A 17,500-nucleotide genomic window follows, 5' to 3' on the forward strand; every position below is an offset into this window, starting at 1 on the left:
CCTCTGCAGTCTTTGTTACAGTATCTTGGGGACCTACAAATAACAGCTTCTTATTGTACTATATGGACAGGGTTTTTTAAGTTTATAGCTATGCTTCCCTCTCCTTTAGAACATTTTTATTTAATTTTCTGTTTTCTTTCTAATTTCAAGCATATGAGCTCTCATTTTGGATCTTTGGTTTGCAATCAGCAGCTCAATCTTCCCTCCCTAATCATGATTTAGGAGTAATGAAAATGATGAGTTTGTATTGGAAACAAATCCAGTTTTTCTAAGACTGGAATTAATATTTTGAATACCCATAAATTAGACAACCCAAGGTCTTAGGGTGCGATGCTTAGTGCTAAACCAGCAGAGGGTTGTCATATTCTGATTAATCATTCAGGAATGGAATGTCTAGAATAGTGATAATAAAGGAACTTACAGAGAGTATAGAGTTCTTAAATATACTGTAAAATACAGTGTAATAAAGAATGGAAGACTTGTACTGTGCAAGATTCATGATAGTGGTAAGTAAAGGAAATTGCTGTGCTGCCTTTTTATCTCAGAGTGCTAGCAAAAAGTTATGTATTGACACTATACAATATCATGTTACATTTGAAGAGTTTTTTCAAAATTTTAAGCTATCAAAAAGCAGACAAAATAAGTTTATTTCTGAATACAGTATGTCTTTTGTGATATTGGTCAGAATATTTTTGTTTCATTTTTTCAGTTATGCACTTCTGGTTATCACAGTCTAATGTATGACTGTTTAGTTATGTTCTGTGTAACTTATTTTGGATATTTTGTTTTCAGAACCAAGAGGAGAAACCGCTGAATGTTGACTCCCCTGCAGGTGGACAATCCCCCGCACTCCCAAAACTCCTGGGATGCAGACAAGACCACTCTTCGTTGAGACATATCACTTGATCAGCGGACTCGTCATGCAGCTTTTCTCAGAGTTTGGCTGGTTTCCTTCAGGTAGGAACTAATGGCAGATGGAATATTAGAAGACAGCTGAGTTTGTGGCACTCCCTTATATCCTGTTTGGAATCATAAGAAATTGATAAAATGACAAATTTAGTGACATATTTGCCTAATGCCACCAATATTTATTGTCAATTTTTGCACCTTAATAATTTTGATATTTGAGTGATGATTGTATCAGTAATTTCTTCTTGAAATTTTAAAATTAAAGTTGACATTACAGTTGTACTTTCAATCTCATTTTCTTCTAAATAGTTGCCTTTGAAAATGATGAAGTGTTAGGTAACTGTTTCTTCATAGTTGAGCCTTGCAGGATTATCATAATATAAGGCCCCTGTGTATTGTTGCTGAAGGTTCTCTCTAGGACATGGCCTTTAAGATCCATCTTTTTTCCTTTACTTTTCTTATATTCCTGCTTTGATATCAACATCTTATAGGCAGGTTTTATGAGGTATAGAATTATAAGGCATTGGTATAGTAAAGCTAAACTATGAAAGTGTGTAATCTGTTATTTGAAGTCTTATTTTTTTAAGGTGAATATTGAGGGAGATGGTTGTGTTATTCAGCTGTTTATCTCTTCCCTGAAAACACCCGTAGAGGAGTAGTGCTGTCAGTGCACCTCACGTGGTGCACTGTAAGAGCATTATAAGGTTCTTTGGCGTCCTTGGCCCCCTAGCTGCAACCTCTTTCATTCCCTTTTACTGCCTCCATTCATATCTTTCTTCCTCTTGGTATCCACCCTCTCTAACAGTTATTTCATCGTGTAGCTGTGAGGGTCTCCTCTTGTTTTCACGCTCAAACCTATTTCCAGTACTGAATGACCTCATAGGTCCCAGTGCTTATAAACTCGATATTCTATTCTATTCCTGATAACAGGATTAATAAAAAATGAATTCACCCATGTAATTTATCATTGTTTGATTCTTGCCATAAAAAATAATTGAAATAGTATGTTAGTGAATGAATTACATAAAGACTGAATGGTGAGTACAGTATTTTTACCATGATGACACAGGGTTTGAAAACTGCAGTGTACTTTGTTTTACCCAAACCCATTACTCATAATTTTGTCAAATTTCAAGCTGGAGGACAACCAGACACAGTCTTGTTTAACTAAAAAATATATATAAAAAAGCTGTAATCAATAGGTGAATGGTCATACAGATCCCAGAGTCCTCAGCAGTTGTGCCTCACTTTTCATGTATATAGCCTAAACTGCTCACAGCTCATAGAAATCCCCATAATACTTCTGTACTAGTTTTTTTAGGATTGCTCTCATTTGATTATAATCTTCAAATCATTCTGCATTAATTCATTCTTTCAACTCCTCCCTTTTATGCTGTTGAAGCATATAAGTGTATGAACTTATGACCTATCTTTTGCTTAGTGACCATGTTCCTCGGTTTTTGTGGGTGTCGCTTCTGACAGATGCAGGATTCTTTCGAATTTAATTCCGTAGTTTGGAAAAGTCAAAAAGTCATTTTTATTAAATTTTTATGAGTTCTTTTCAGTTTATTTCATCTTTGGCCATCTGGGTTCCAACAATAATCCCTGGATTATCAGATCTTCATTGTCCATTTTACAGAACAAGGACCAAGACCCAGAGATATGTGATATATATAAATTTGATGGTTGCCAATGCTGTGGCCTCAAGAAAATGTTGGTAACACTGCTTTCATGAACTGAGAAAGGGTTTTGGGCAGTGGGAAGGCCTGTAGAAGTTTCAAGGTCTTGAGTGGGTCAGATGGCTGGGTGCGATGGGAGAGGAGGGGTAGTAGGCTATTAATAGGGGGCTTACTTAGAAAGTGTTGTTTTGGAAGGTGGGTGCAACAGGGGAGCAGTTTCCCTGACTAGGAGTGGGTGGGGATGCAGTGTTGGTTGGGTGAAAGAGGTTAGGTCGTCGGACTTACTAGAGCTTGTTTGTTTTGTGTTTTTGCGTTTATGATTTTCCACATTTATTAACGAGGTTTATACAGTACTGTACAGTAGTGTATAGAAAGTTCAGTCTTTGGTTAAGATTTAACTTTGAAGATTATTTTTCTTATGGCACTGGCCTCAACAAAGAGAGTGGGAGAATTGTAAGGTGTTTCATATTTTGTCTGGCACATAGAGAGTTGGTCAGAGATCTCGGTCTCCACTTTCCCTGTGCTTTTAGCTAAAACTCAGAACCCATCTATTTCTGATCATAGGTTTGAGAAGTTCTTAGTTTCTTCCCTCCAGGATTTCATTGGTGGCAACTTGGATGAAATGCTTCTATGCCTTGTTCAAGCTGTCAAGTACTGCTGTAAAGAACCTGTGCCTTGAGACCAGAATGCAGGGGACTTTATTGATACAGGCAGATGTAAGAAAGAGTTGTCTACAAGCACTATCTCTCTCTGGTTTTGTAAGGTTATTCAGAGGGCATACAGAACATCTAGTGTGCCTTCTCTCCCATCTTGTTCCAGAGCTCATAAAGTTGGGCATGGGCTTGTCACTCACTTTCCATGATAACTTCTTGGTTTCCCAGGTAATGATGGTGGCAGATTGGCATAGACAGACTACCTGTCCTTCATTCTTTTAGAAGTACAGATCTAGTGTGCATGAGAATCCCTTCCTTCCATTTCAACTCTGAGCACCTACTAGATCAAAGTACGTGAGCATCAGTTGAGATACAGGTGAGTACATAATGAACAACCAGTTCTTTCCAGAATGCTTCTCCTTTGGTCACCTCCCTTTAAAATGGGGAGATGACATGATAGACCCCACCCTAGCCTGTGTTACTTTGTATTAGCCACTTGGATTCTCTTGTTTTCCACTACATAGTAATAGTTAGGGGTTTACTGCCCATCGACATGTTACTCCCCTTGGGAAGTGGCATGGTTCTCCAGAAGTTCCTTCCCAGTTTTCTGGGGTTTTTACCACCCATGACTTTTGTCTCTTTCTCACGAGATTTGTAGGGGATTTTGAGAATACCATTCCTTGTGGGCATCTCCCTCTCTCAGGAAAATTTCCTTCTTGTTGGAATGTTTTCCACTACTAGTTTTGGGACAACTCCCCACCTAAATAGTAAATCTCCATTTACAAGGTGTCAGTTTGTATTCCCATAGGAACAAACAAAAAATTTTTCCCAGGTATGCAAAGGAAAAACATTTAATACAACTCCCTTAGGTGAAAGATAAAGTGATGCTTTAGATGCTAGGAGGCTTGCTTGCACCCCTGCTCACTCATTAGAGCCACCATACAGCTAACCATGTAATTACAGTTATTCAACCATACTGCTATGTTTGAAAGATATTCTGCACTTCAAAGGCTATGGTTTGCTTATTAAAGTAAAATAAAAATGTTAAAAAAATTAGTATGTATGTATGTATGTACAGTATATGGAATGTATATAAAATGGGTAATATGGTAACAGACACAAAAACACTTGAAAACATTCCAAGCAGTAGCTCTAGCAGAAAAAAAAGTGATGGCACTGAAGCTTTATTTTAAAAATTAACTGCAAAGAAAAACAGGCAACCAGAATTACACACACAGTAAGTACAGAAGTTTTCTGTATGTGAAACTTATGTAGAAAATCTCAAGTAATATTCCAAGTACTTTACATAGGCATATATTGTATAGAAAAGCACATGCAAGAACACCAGCCACAACATATTAGAGAGCCACTAATATACTCAAGCATAAGCTTATGGGGAGGACATGATCAGTACCAGTTATGGCACAACTTGAAATTTTTCTGCGCTTAACCCTTACAGGCTGGGCTAAATATACACATACAATACAGGTAGTGCTTGAGTTACGATAATTTTCCTTACGATAATCCAATTTTGCGATGGGGTAAGCAATTAATACTGTTACAACAATATTTATTAAATATTTTAAAATTTCACACGGGTGCAGTCAGCAGTGTAAAAACAGGCTGCGAGAGACCAAATTACAATAGACTGACTTCTTTTCCTCCATCTCTTTATCCCATCTTCTAGTTAAAAAAGTAGAAGAGAATGATAAAAGTATTGTTAGGAACGTTATACCCTTGCATAAATGTGTAAAGCCATAAACATTTGAACGAGAAACTATTGTTTTGCTTATAACCGAATCAGATAACAACAGCTGTTTTGCTTGTATTTCAACCATTGTACGGTAGTAAACAATTACTGTAGTTATGTTACAAATGACGTTAAGTAGAATAGGGCTGATATATTTTTACACTATGCCCGTATTTGCTATGGATAAAAGATTTAAGCTGCAAGTTGTAGATGAAACCGAGTAAACAATGTTTAAGCTGCTAATGACTATAAATTATCGTGCATTGGCAACATGGATGAAACTCTACTGTAAATAAAATTGGAGAGAAGTATTTTAATCAAAACTACTGGGCATGAAAGAACACATATTATTACTGTTTTCACGCAGATAAAAAAATAAATACGTAAAGCTCGTGTTACAATGAAATCAGGTGAAAATAGGGAACGGAATCTTGATATTTTTTTTTTAAGCAAAACAACCATGCCCCCAAACAGCCAATGTCATCTATTAACGAAAAAAAATAGCTAAATTAATTTCAAAATGAGGTGTATTTAAGTTATATTTTGACTTAAAAGCACTTCGTATAACAAAAAATAACCTTGTCCCATATAAATAAAGTATGTAGAGATTCATTTATGCTAACTGGAAGCAAGAAAAGCACTCTGAACTGAGTTGAATACGGCGAAATAAACTTGCCATGTAATCAGTTTCCAAAACAAAACATTGATTGCTATGATCGCAATTTATAATACAAAAGCAATATAAGAATATATGCAATATTATTGGATACAGTGAAGTAAAGCATAACATTTTAAAAGATCCATGGAAAAGACGTATATCCGTTATGTTGATGTATGTATAATACAATATTAATATGTGAATATAGAGTACAGTATAATGTAGGCTAGGCTACTGTACATGTATACAATATACCATAGTGTAGGCTAAGCCAATTCTTGTTTGTTATTCAATTTCACTTTGTATTGAATTATCATAAGTCAACCTTGCATGAACCTCCAGAATTACCTGATATTAGTGATGACTATACCATATGTGTAAGGAGTATACTTTATAGTGTAGGCTAGGCTATCATATATGTATACATGGTACTGAATACCTTAGTGTAGGCTAGGCTATATTCGAGATACGTTTTTTTTCAACAAACGATGGTTTTTTGGAACCTAACCCCATCGTAAGTAGGATAATACCTGTACCCTTAAACTGGGCAAACTTTGAGGTCAACCAATTTAAAACAAAAACCCATCTCTGGAAAGAGGAAGATGTGCAAATGCACATGGTGTAAGAAAAAATGCAAAAAAATTTTCTGTACCTTCCACAGGAAGTTGAAAGTTAATATTTCCAACCCTGCGCATTACCCCCTATTTCCAACCCTGAGCATTACCCCTTTTCCAAGACTCATAGAAATACACTAATTTTAGCAAGTTAGATGTTCTTTCTAATATTTTTGCTTTGAAAAGTTAGTTACAGCTTACATAATAGTGAAAAAGATAAGAACTGAAATCAGCAACAATCCTTTAGTATATTCATGGACAAATATTTATGAGATGTACTGGGATGGGGAAATGTAGCAGTTTTTATTGAGTTACACATGTTCTTTCTAATCTTTTTTTGATACTTTACTTTGCAAAGTTACAATTATGGCTGATATACTAACATAAAAGATAAGAATTGAAACCAGCAACAATCCCTGAGTACATGTATATTTATGGTCAAATATACATGATGCACTAGGAAAAGGGTGTGTACTGTACTGTAATACATTTTCCCATGAGATGCACTAGGAAAAGGGTGTGTACTGTAATACATTTTCCCATGAAATCTTAAATCAGACTATTCTCCCTAGTATCCAAAGCTGAGGTGTGAATGTTGCCATATAGACATTGTTGGCCCATTCAGGTTATCTGAATGTTTTCCTGCCATTATTGCTCATGGGATACGTGCCACTACAGAAGGGTTAAAGGTGCACAATAGAATGAGGAGCATAGACAAAAGTACCTCAAGTAATAGGGAATTAGCTAAGTATGCAAAAGTGGAACCGTTCTCTATGGAACTTTTTGCGCCTGGATGTTCCCACGTAGGTAAAGGCTGTTTTATGGTGACTATCTTAACTGCCTGTTCACTGGCATTCCATGCTCACTTTTTCATCCTTCCAAATCCAGGCAAGGTGTTCTCCAACTCCAAGCTGCAGGCATGTACCATCAGCAATAGAACTGACTCTGGTCACAATACTTGAACGCTTGAAGAAGTTCACTGTGTTGAGCTGTGCTCATGACATCAGTCACCTGATTCTCCTTCACTGAGCAGCAATTTTTGTACTTGCAAGTAAATAGAAAGCCAAACCAAAGACCCCTGTCTTGGAGGGCAGCCTTTCATTCTAAAGGCTCACATTGCGGCCAGGCACTATAATGAGAGGTACAGAAATGGAAACTCAAGAATCCACAATAGGACCAGGGATGGAATGATTCTGCAAGATACAAAGGGAACTACACAAACAGATTAATCTAGGATCAGAGAACAGACCCATAGCAGGACCAGGACAATGACAATGCCAAATGCCATGACCAGGGCCACACACTAGCTGTAGGTGCTCAACAGTTTCTGACCTGGAGACTAACCAGATGAGGTAGACTTTTAGTCAATTGTTTGCAGGTAGATATGCAGAGGCTATTGACTGTGTCAGTACCAGTAGAACTTGAGCAACTTTACAGTTATGTTAGCATCAGGTATAACTAACTATGAGAGAAACATAGGGGTTGGGGACATGGTTATGTTGGATGCCCTGGTTTGGTTTAAATTCCTCTGTTAGTAAGAATGATCTCTGGATCCTGACCTCTGTCAGGATCCAGAGATCATTCTCACTAACAGAGGAATTTAAATGGAAGCCAGATCTTTATGCAAAAATTTAGCAGTCTTTGATAGAACAGCAAATCTTGTTTTAAAAGTTTGGTTCTTTGTGTTCAGTTCAGGATTCATTTCCTATTTGTGCCTCAAAAGATCCTTGGCATCAACAACAGAGCTATACATTCACCGTACTGGATAACATCCAAAGAGATCTTTGTTACTGGCAAGACTGAATTTTAGTGTTGGGTTCCTGTGGGCTCCCTTCCTCTCATTTGCTTTCATGAGTCTGCTTTGTGGAGCTCAAGACAGTCCTCATGGATCTATAACCGTCTGCTCATCACATGAAAAGGTAGTGGTTATGACTTGATTTGTCTTACATAAGGACACAATATTTGAAATCCATTGTCAGTTGTCAATCTCAGTTTTATCTTGGCAGAAGCTAATGAGGTGGAAATCCTGAAGTTCATTTCTAGGAATGTGCAACATGATTGTAGACATCTTCATTAGAAAGCACTAGGTCCTCTCTTTCAATATTTTCTGCCTCCAGACATCTCGGAGCTCTGTGGCAGCTATAGGGCACCCCTGAGATCAACTTTTTGCAAGCACGCTGCAATATCTAAGCTGCCTAGTATCAAAAAGGCTTGCTAAACTTATGAAATGTTGGACCAAGCTTCTCTGTAGCATCATACACAGAAGTCTTCTTTTATGTAGGATTTTACATCTACCAGATGGGTCAGGGAACTTCATGCTCTTTTCCTTTGCAGCAAAGATACAAACCCCAAGTGGCCAGGACTGGTCCCATAATTTGCTTTGCCATCTTACTGCTGTCAGCCCTTGCCAAGAATGAAGACTTTCTTTTCCCAGCCATAGCATTCTTTTTCTATCTTAAAAGAACCAAAGGCTCAGGGAATATACATCTAATTAGGAAGCAAGTAACAAAAAGTAAATTTTTTGTTGTCTTTTTCAGCTCACATGTAATATTGAGGGAATATGATAGTATACTGAATGGAGGTGAAGCCTATATTAGTTTGTCCATGAGATCAGAGCTCTCTCTACCTCTTTACTTTTTATAAGGAATCTTGATATCAACAGTATTAGTGGCAGGCACGAGGTACCAAACAATATATCTAAGTTATTACTTAGGAGAGCAACAACAGACAGACAGTAAAATTCTTATTATTAGGACAGGTAATACCTGCTTCAGTTGAGGTTTTTAATTAAGTAGAAGTATTATTTCCATTACCACAGGTACATCAGTTTTTATCATAGCATTTTCCAAGTTGTAAACTTCATGGGTTACTTGCCACTGCACCTTACACAATGATTAAATGCTGTTAGTTCTTTCCTAGATAGCCTATAGCATACCTAGTTGTTTAATTTTATCAGAGTTGTGACCTTGAGAATAGGACTTTATTGTTTGTCAGAGCCATGAGCCCAGTTGCTTCTCTTAACTCCAGTAGCTTGTAAATGGATCCTGTAAGTCCTTGTCAACCAATTTCCCTGTAGGGGGATAGTGCCATCAGTGCACCTTATGCTGTACACTGTAGGCAACCCCTTTCATTCCTTTTACTGTACCTCCATTCATATCATCTTTCTTCCATCTTACTTTCTACCCTCTCCTAACGTTTCATAGTGCAACTGCGAAGTCTTCACTGAAATTACTTCATAGGTCCCAGCACTTGACCTTTGGCCTAAAATATATATTCCAGTTCATAGTCAACCAATTCAGGGATTTTAGCAGCATTTTCCTTTTTATGTGAGTTAATTTAAAATTGTTAGGTTTCTACTGAAACAAATATATATTTAAAAAAATTTTTTTTCATACAAACCCATTACAGTACTCATAATCAAAGTGCCCACCTCCCACCCCCTATGATTTTTCACAGTTAACTGACCAGACTACACAGTGAGAGAGTTAGCATGGGACATGTGGACACTTACACCAATGTGCAGAGCTGCATACTGTACCACATTTGTTTTTTAAGAGACTGTGTCTGATTTTGGTAATTATATTTGGCCAGATTATAAGTATTGAGTTTGTTAGAAAAAATGATTTTTATTGAAAAGATATTTATTACTAGTCATTGAGTTAAGATATGTAATCAATTTTTGAATAGCCAGACCTGACAGTCACTCATCTTTTCCTGTCATAAACAGAACAGCCTACCTTTTCACTTTATTAGCACTAAATACCATAATACAGGCAGTCCCTGGTTATCGGCAGCCTCAGTTATCGCCGATCTGGTTTTACAGTGCTTGTCTAGCAATGGCGATAACCGGATTTTTGACACTGATCTCCAGTTATCAGCACTGATCCCCCCTTATTGGCGGCGCCGATCCCATTATCGACGCCGATAACCGGATATCAGCGCCGATGACCAGGGATCAGCGCTGTTATCAACGATTGTCGGTTATCATCACGCTGTTGGGAACGGAACCCCCGCCGATAACCGGGGACTGCCTGTATGCAGTTTTTTCTCCTTGAGCACATAAATCATACTTCTGTGCCCTTCTGTACCACATCCACACACATTGAAGACCAACAACTTCATACCTTTCTTTTTAGTTGTTTTCCAATGAGAAAACAGGGCATAATGATGCAAACCTTAGGCCCCAGCCATTTGTTGATTTCATTTAAGCACACAGTTGTTGGAAAACTACTATTGTTTTTTTAAATCCTGCAGACAAAAATTATTGCCATTGCATTCGGGGAAGTAGCCTCAACTGCTTTATATTGGTTGAATTATATCTCTTCGAAGCCACACCTAATACTAATTTATGTCTAAATTTACTTTCAGCTCAAGCGGTGGCGCATTTCCAGACTCGATATTCGGACATTTTCCCCACCAAAAACTGCCTCATCCTCAAGATTCGAGAGGTGCGGCAGAAAGTTCACCAAAATACCCCCAACACTCCAGGTGTCCCAAGTAGCCCAAATCCAGCTGCTGCAAACACCACGGCAGCTGCCTCATCGTCTCATGCCTCAGCTCCTCCTCCTCCTCCTCTGCCACCGCCTTCTCAACATGTACACAAATCCCATCACAGTAAGTTTTCAATATGTACTGGCAGTCCCCGGTTATCGGCGATCCAGTTTTACGGGACATGTCTAGCGCCGAAAATCGCCGATTTCCGTTTATCGACACCAATAATTGGGTATTGGCGCAGATACATACCTAACACAGGTGCCGATAACCGAAAATTGGCGATTTCCGGCACTTTTGGTGCTGATAACGGAAAATCGGCTATTTCTGGCACTTTTCGGCACTGATAAAGCCCCAGAAATTGCTGAAAAATCACCAATTTTTGGTTATCATCAGACAGTCAAAACGGAGCCCCCACCAATAAACCTATAATATATATATATATATATATATATATATATATATATATATATATATATATATATATATATATATATATATATATATATATATATATATATATATATATATATATATATATATATATATATATATATAGTACAGTACCTCGGTTTCCGATGCTAATCCGTTCTAGAAGGAATGTCGAGATTCGATTTTGTCGAATTCGAATCAATTTCACCATAAGAAATAACTGAAAATGGATTAATCCGTTCCTGACCACCAGTCACTACTCCAACCTTGTCTTTTTATACAAAACACTATACACATTACAATTAAATAAGTTCAGAGTTAAATAACTTACCTTATTAGAAGTCTTCTTACAGTTTTAAATGCATACTGTATCAAAAAAATTGGCCTACCAGTGGTAGACCGAGTGCTGCAGGCTAGGCTAGGCAGCCCATATGCACTCCAGAATGTACTGTAACGGGTACGCACAAAAACTGTTGTTAATGATAAATACAATGAAAAACAAGCCTGGTCATTACATTAAATTAATAAAACAATATTAAAAATAAGCCGAATGTACTGTAGAGTCTGTTATAAAAATTAAGAAAAATGTCTTAAGTTACGTGGGCATCGCAGCTTGTGGCAAGCGCGAATGTAAACAAACCAGAGCGCCGTCCTGGTGGCGTATCGCGTACTACTGTAATTACATAAACATTGTGTACGTTCAGGATTGTATTAATTTATGGTAAATTCCATTCAGAGTCTACTGTAATGTATAAAAATCACTGCTTTAAGTGTTTTTAAATGTGCGTGGGAAGAACGCCACCAACAACGCCAACTAGCGGGCGTTACGGCACTTTTGTTTACAAACATCATATGTTTAAATCGACGGTCGGATCGCGTCGACCAGAGCGCCGTCCTGGTGGCGTATCGCATTTCGTACTACTGTAATTACATAAACATTGTGTACGTTCAGGATTGTATTAATTTATGGTAAATTCCATTCAGAGTCTACTGTAATGTATAAAATCACTGCTTTAAGTGCTTTTAAATGTGCATGGGAAGAACGCCACCAACAACGCCAACTAGCGGCGGCGTTACCGAAACACTTTTGTTTACAAACATCATATGTTTCGCACGACGGGTCGGATCGCTTTTTCCGGTTTGTTGTTCGGAACCGCGCAAAAGTTTACTCGCATTTCGTGTCGGAATCCGATTTTGTCGAAGTTTTTTCTTGAACTTGATGCACGGTTCGTCGAGACCGGGTTCCAACTTCATTCATATATATATGTATATATATATATATATATATATATATATATATATATATATATATATATATATATGTGTGTGTGTGTGTGTGTGTGTGTGTGTGTATACAGGTATTCCCCTACTTACGATGGGGTTAGGTTCCAAAAACCCATCGTTTGTTGAAAAAATCAGAACTCGAATATGGCCTTGCACACTAGGGTAATCAGTACCATCTATACATATATGGTAGCCTAGCCTACACTACACAGTATACTTTATACATATATGGTATAGTAATTATTAGTGTCAGCTAATTCTGCAGGTTCAATGCAGACTGACATGATAAGCCAGTATTAAGAGATATTGAATAACAAACAAGGCCTGGCCTGCACTTTTATATCATATACAGTAGCCTAGCCTACATTATACTGTATTCTATTTTTACATAACACCGCCGTATTATACAAACATCAAAATAACAGAATGTGCATCTTTTCCATGGATCTTTTAAAATGTTATGCTTTACTACACTGTATCCAATCGTAAATATTCTTATATTGCTTTTGCATTATAAATTCGATCATAGCGATCAAATGTTTTGGTTTCGAATTGATCAAACATCTTTATTTCGATGCATTTAACTCGGTTCAGAGGGCATTTCTTGCTTCAAGTTAGCGTAAATGAATCTCTAGATACTTTATTTATAAGGGTCATGTGTATTTTTTGTTATACGTAATTTTTATGTCGAAATATAACTTAAATATGTCTCGTTGTGAAATTATTTTAGCCATTTTTTTCGTTAGTAGATGACGTTGGCGGCTGGCCCTTTGTTTTGTGTAAACAAAAAAAATCAAGATTCCGTTCGCTATTTTCTCTTGATTTCATCATTATACCACGAGCTTTTCATATGTATCTTTTATCGGCGTGAAAACAGCAGTAATATGTGTTCTTTCATGTCCAGTAGTTTTGATTAAAATACTTTCCAATTTTATTTGCGGTCGAGTTTCATCCATGTTGCCAATGTACGATAATTTATAGTCATTAGCAGCTTGAACATTCTTTTCTCAGCGTCAGCTACAACTTGCAGCTTAATTTTACTGTAGCAGTATATTTCCTTGCCGATCTTTTCTCCAAAGCGGATAAGGGTAGTGTAAAAACATATCAGTACTTAACGTCATTTTTAATATATATAACTACGATAATTGTTCAACCGTACGATGGTTGAAATACAAGCAAAACAGTTGTTATCCGATTTGGTTATTAGCAAAACAACAGTCTCGTTCGGTTGTTTATGGCTGTACGCATTTTCGCAAGAGTATAAGGTTACTAACAATGCTTTTATTATTCTCTTACTTTTTTAACTAGAAGATGGAATAAAGAGATGGAGAAAAAGAAGTTGGTCTTTCTTGCTGCCTGATTCTACGGCAATTGTAGTGTACGCTGTTGCTTGTGCCCGCTCGAAATTTAAAAATATTTTCTAAATATTGTCGTACCGGTATTAATTGCTAACTCCATCGTAAACTCGAATTATCGTAAGACGAATCATCGTCACTCGTGCACTACCTGTATTTAGAAACGCACAAAAATTGCAAACGAACACTGACCTATTTTAACTTCCGACATAACGAGAGCAAGTGAGGTTAGCTCATTGAATTAATGTACCTATTCCAGCCTCTCGGGCCAACGTATCGTACACCGTACGCTGCCTGGTTGTACGTTGTTGCCTGCGCCAGTCACCCGCGAAATTTAAAATGACATATTTTCAAAATATTGTCGTATCGATATTAATTGCTAACCCCATCGTAAAAGCGAATTATCGTAAGTCGAATCATCGTAACTCGAGCAGTACCTGTATATATTATATGCTTAAAAATCACAGTAGATGCATGTGACTTCAGTGTATGAGCGAATCCCACAGGAAAAAGACAGGCAGAAGTTCAGTACCAAGCGCTTTCACGTTTATTGACACATCGTCGGGGAAAAAGACAGGCAGAAGTTCAGTACCGAGCGCTTTCACGTTTATATATATATATATGTGTGTGTGTGTGTGTGTGTGTGTATATATATATATATATGCTAAAATCACAGTAGATGCATGTGACTTCAGTGTATGATTATATAAGTTCAGTATAAGCACTTTGTGTGTTGTGTGTGTGTGTGTGTATACATATATATATATTATATATATTATAAATCACAGTAGATGCATGTGACTTCAGTGTATGAGCGAATCCACAGGAAATAAGACATATATAAGTTCATATATATATATAATACTTATATATATTTATTGACACATATATATATATATTAAAGACAGTGTATATATATATATATATATATATATATATATATATATATATATATATATATATATATATATATATATAAGAATATATATATATATATATATATATATATATATACACACGCATTTATGCAAGAGTATAACATTACTAACAATAGTTTTATCATTCTCTTTACTTTTTTAATTAGAAGATGGGATAAAGAGATGGAAGAAAAGAAGTTGGCATATTGTAATTTGGTCTCTCTCGCTGCCTGATTGTACGCTGCTGTCTGCGCCCACGCAAAATTTAAAAATATTTTATAAGTATTGTCGTACTGATGTTAATTGCTTACCCCATCACAAAATCGAATTATCGTAAGGCTAATTATTGGTTACACTGAAATAAAGCATAATTTTTTTAAAGATCCAAAGAAAAGATGCATATTCGTTATGTTGATGTTTGTATAATACGATATTAATATGTGAACATAGAGTACAGTATAATGTAGGCTAGGCTACCATATATGTATACGATATATCATAGTGTAGGCTAAGCTCATTTTTGTTTGTTATTCAATTTCTCTTTGTATTGAGTTATCATAAGTCAGTCTGCATGAACCTCCAGAATTAGCTAATATTAGTAAGTACTATACCGTATATGTATGTTAGGCTAACAAATATGTATAGCTGGTACTGAATACCCTAGTGAAGGCTAGGCTATATTTGGGATGCATTTTTTCCAACAAACGATGGGTTTTTTGGAACCTAGCCCCATCATAAGTAAGATAATACCTGTATATATACAGGCAGTCCCCAGGTTATGTCAGACTCTACTTACGTTGTTCCGATCTTACGATGCTTTTAAATTTATTCATCAAAAAATCGTTTACGGTTACCACGGATGTTTCGAAGTTACATTGTTTCAGTCTTACAGTGCCGTAATCGACGAAAGACTGCAAATAGTTTTACAGTTATAAAAAACAGAGCTATTTGAGTTGATTATCAAGTGCTGCATATGAAAACAATTTCTAGAATATTGTTAAACACAATACCGCCAGTTCCTGGTTATTAGTGAGAGTTCCATTCCGACAATGTGATAAGCAAAAATTGCCAAGAACTGAAAATCAACTATTTTTGGGGGTTTTTCAGCAATTTCTGGAACTTATCAGCACCAATAAATGCTGAAAATCACTGATTTTCAGTTATTGGCACCTCTGTTAGGTATGTATCGGCGCTGACAAGCGGAAATCGACACATAACGGCGCTGAAAATCGCCCATTTTTGTTGCTGGACAAGCCCAAAAAAACCGGATCGCCGATAACTAGGGACTGCCTGTACTGTATTGTAATTAAAGAATAATGTACTTTGTACATTGGATATTTAAAAAAAAAAAAAGTTTCTGAGCGGTGTAGGTGTAGGCGCTATATAACAAGGTTTGAAAACCTGTTTAGGTAGCTGTAGCCACCAGGAGGGTTTACTATAAGGGGGTGAGAAAACCAGTTTATTACCAGGGCAATGCTTAAAAACTTGCTTCTTGCCCCAGGCTAACATAAGTCTCTCTCTCTCTCTCTCTCTCTCTCTCTCTCTCTCTCTCTCTCTCTCTCTCTCTCTTATCTCAGAGAGAGAGATCTTCTGCATATGTAGCATGTATATTTATATTTGTATAGTTTTATAGGTAAATGTGATGTTACTTTGTCATGTATTTTTCATATTTTCCATGCTATAAGTACAACTTTTTGCATTTCAATAACTAGGAAAATATAGTAAATTAGGTAAGATTTTATCATAATTCTGTGGCGTGCCCAATCTTTTTCTGATACGATAAGCGGGAGAGGGATGTAGGCCTAACTGTCAATCCTCTTGACATATTGATGTGAAGGATGCTGGGCAAAACACACACACACTCTCTCTCTCTCTCTCTCTCTCTCTCTCTCTCTCTCTCTCTCTCTCTCTCTCTCTCTCTCTCTCATTTTTATAATTTAGGTAAGGGATTTGTCACTTTTTTTATTATAAGTTGTTTAGATAAGGAATTTATCACTTTTTTTGTTCATTTTTATAAATAATACAGTGTTCCAACTTGTGTTGTTTTCCAACTTCCATTGTGCCTCAGGAATGGATCTCAAGTGTAACCCAAATATATATATATATATTAATATATATATATATATATATATATATATATATATATATATATATATATATATATATATATATATATATATATATATATATACATATATATACACAATAATACTGATCTTCACACGATCTTGAAACCTGGCGAATTTCACACACCTAACTTTTCACTGGAACCTAACTAATAGGCATACGTGATTTTTTCACAGACACACGAAATTCTCAAGAAACCCTGCAGAAGTGGGTGTTTAATTTTTTAAGTAATTTACAAGTGTTCATGCTTTTATGTGTAAAATCTGTATGAAAAATGCATTTCATTCTTTTATGTGTAAAATCTGTATGAAAAATGCATTTCATGCTTCTATGTGTAAAATCTGTATGAAAAATGCATTTGATGTTTTAATGTGCAAAATCTCAATGAAAAATGCATTTCATGCTTTCATGTGTAAAATCTGTATGAAAAATGCATTTCATGCTTTCATGTGTACAATCTGTATCAAAAATGTATTATTTTTATTTTTGTACATGCATAAATATGATGCAAAGATAATTTCAGCACATTCACTTGGTGTACTTTTACAAGATGTGATACCCATTTGCAAAGTTACTGCACTTTTCAAAGATGATACCCCTGCAGAAAATGCTTGTTTAATGTTTGAAGTAC

At 36.3% G+C, this 17,500-nt stretch overlaps 1 protein-coding gene across 1 annotated transcript in view; it reads left to right on the forward strand.

Moving 5' to 3' along the window:
- Window positions 1-920: 920 nt before the first annotated feature.
- Window positions 921-17,500, forward strand: part of LOC136836748 (protein capicua homolog) — a 45,931-nt gene continuing 29,351 nt past the window's right edge. The window contains exons 1-2 of the mRNA XM_067101294.1: window positions 921-957; window positions 10,632-10,877. Coding sequence (XP_066957395.1) covers window positions 921-957; window positions 10,632-10,877 — 283 coding nt within the window. The remainder of the gene's footprint in view (window positions 958-10,631; window positions 10,878-17,500) is intronic.

This window comes from Macrobrachium rosenbergii, chromosome 56, assembly GCF_040412425.1.
Source record: "Macrobrachium rosenbergii isolate ZJJX-2024 chromosome 56, ASM4041242v1, whole genome shotgun sequence".
Taxonomy (NCBI): Eukaryota; Metazoa; Arthropoda; class Malacostraca; order Decapoda; family Palaemonidae; genus Macrobrachium; species Macrobrachium rosenbergii.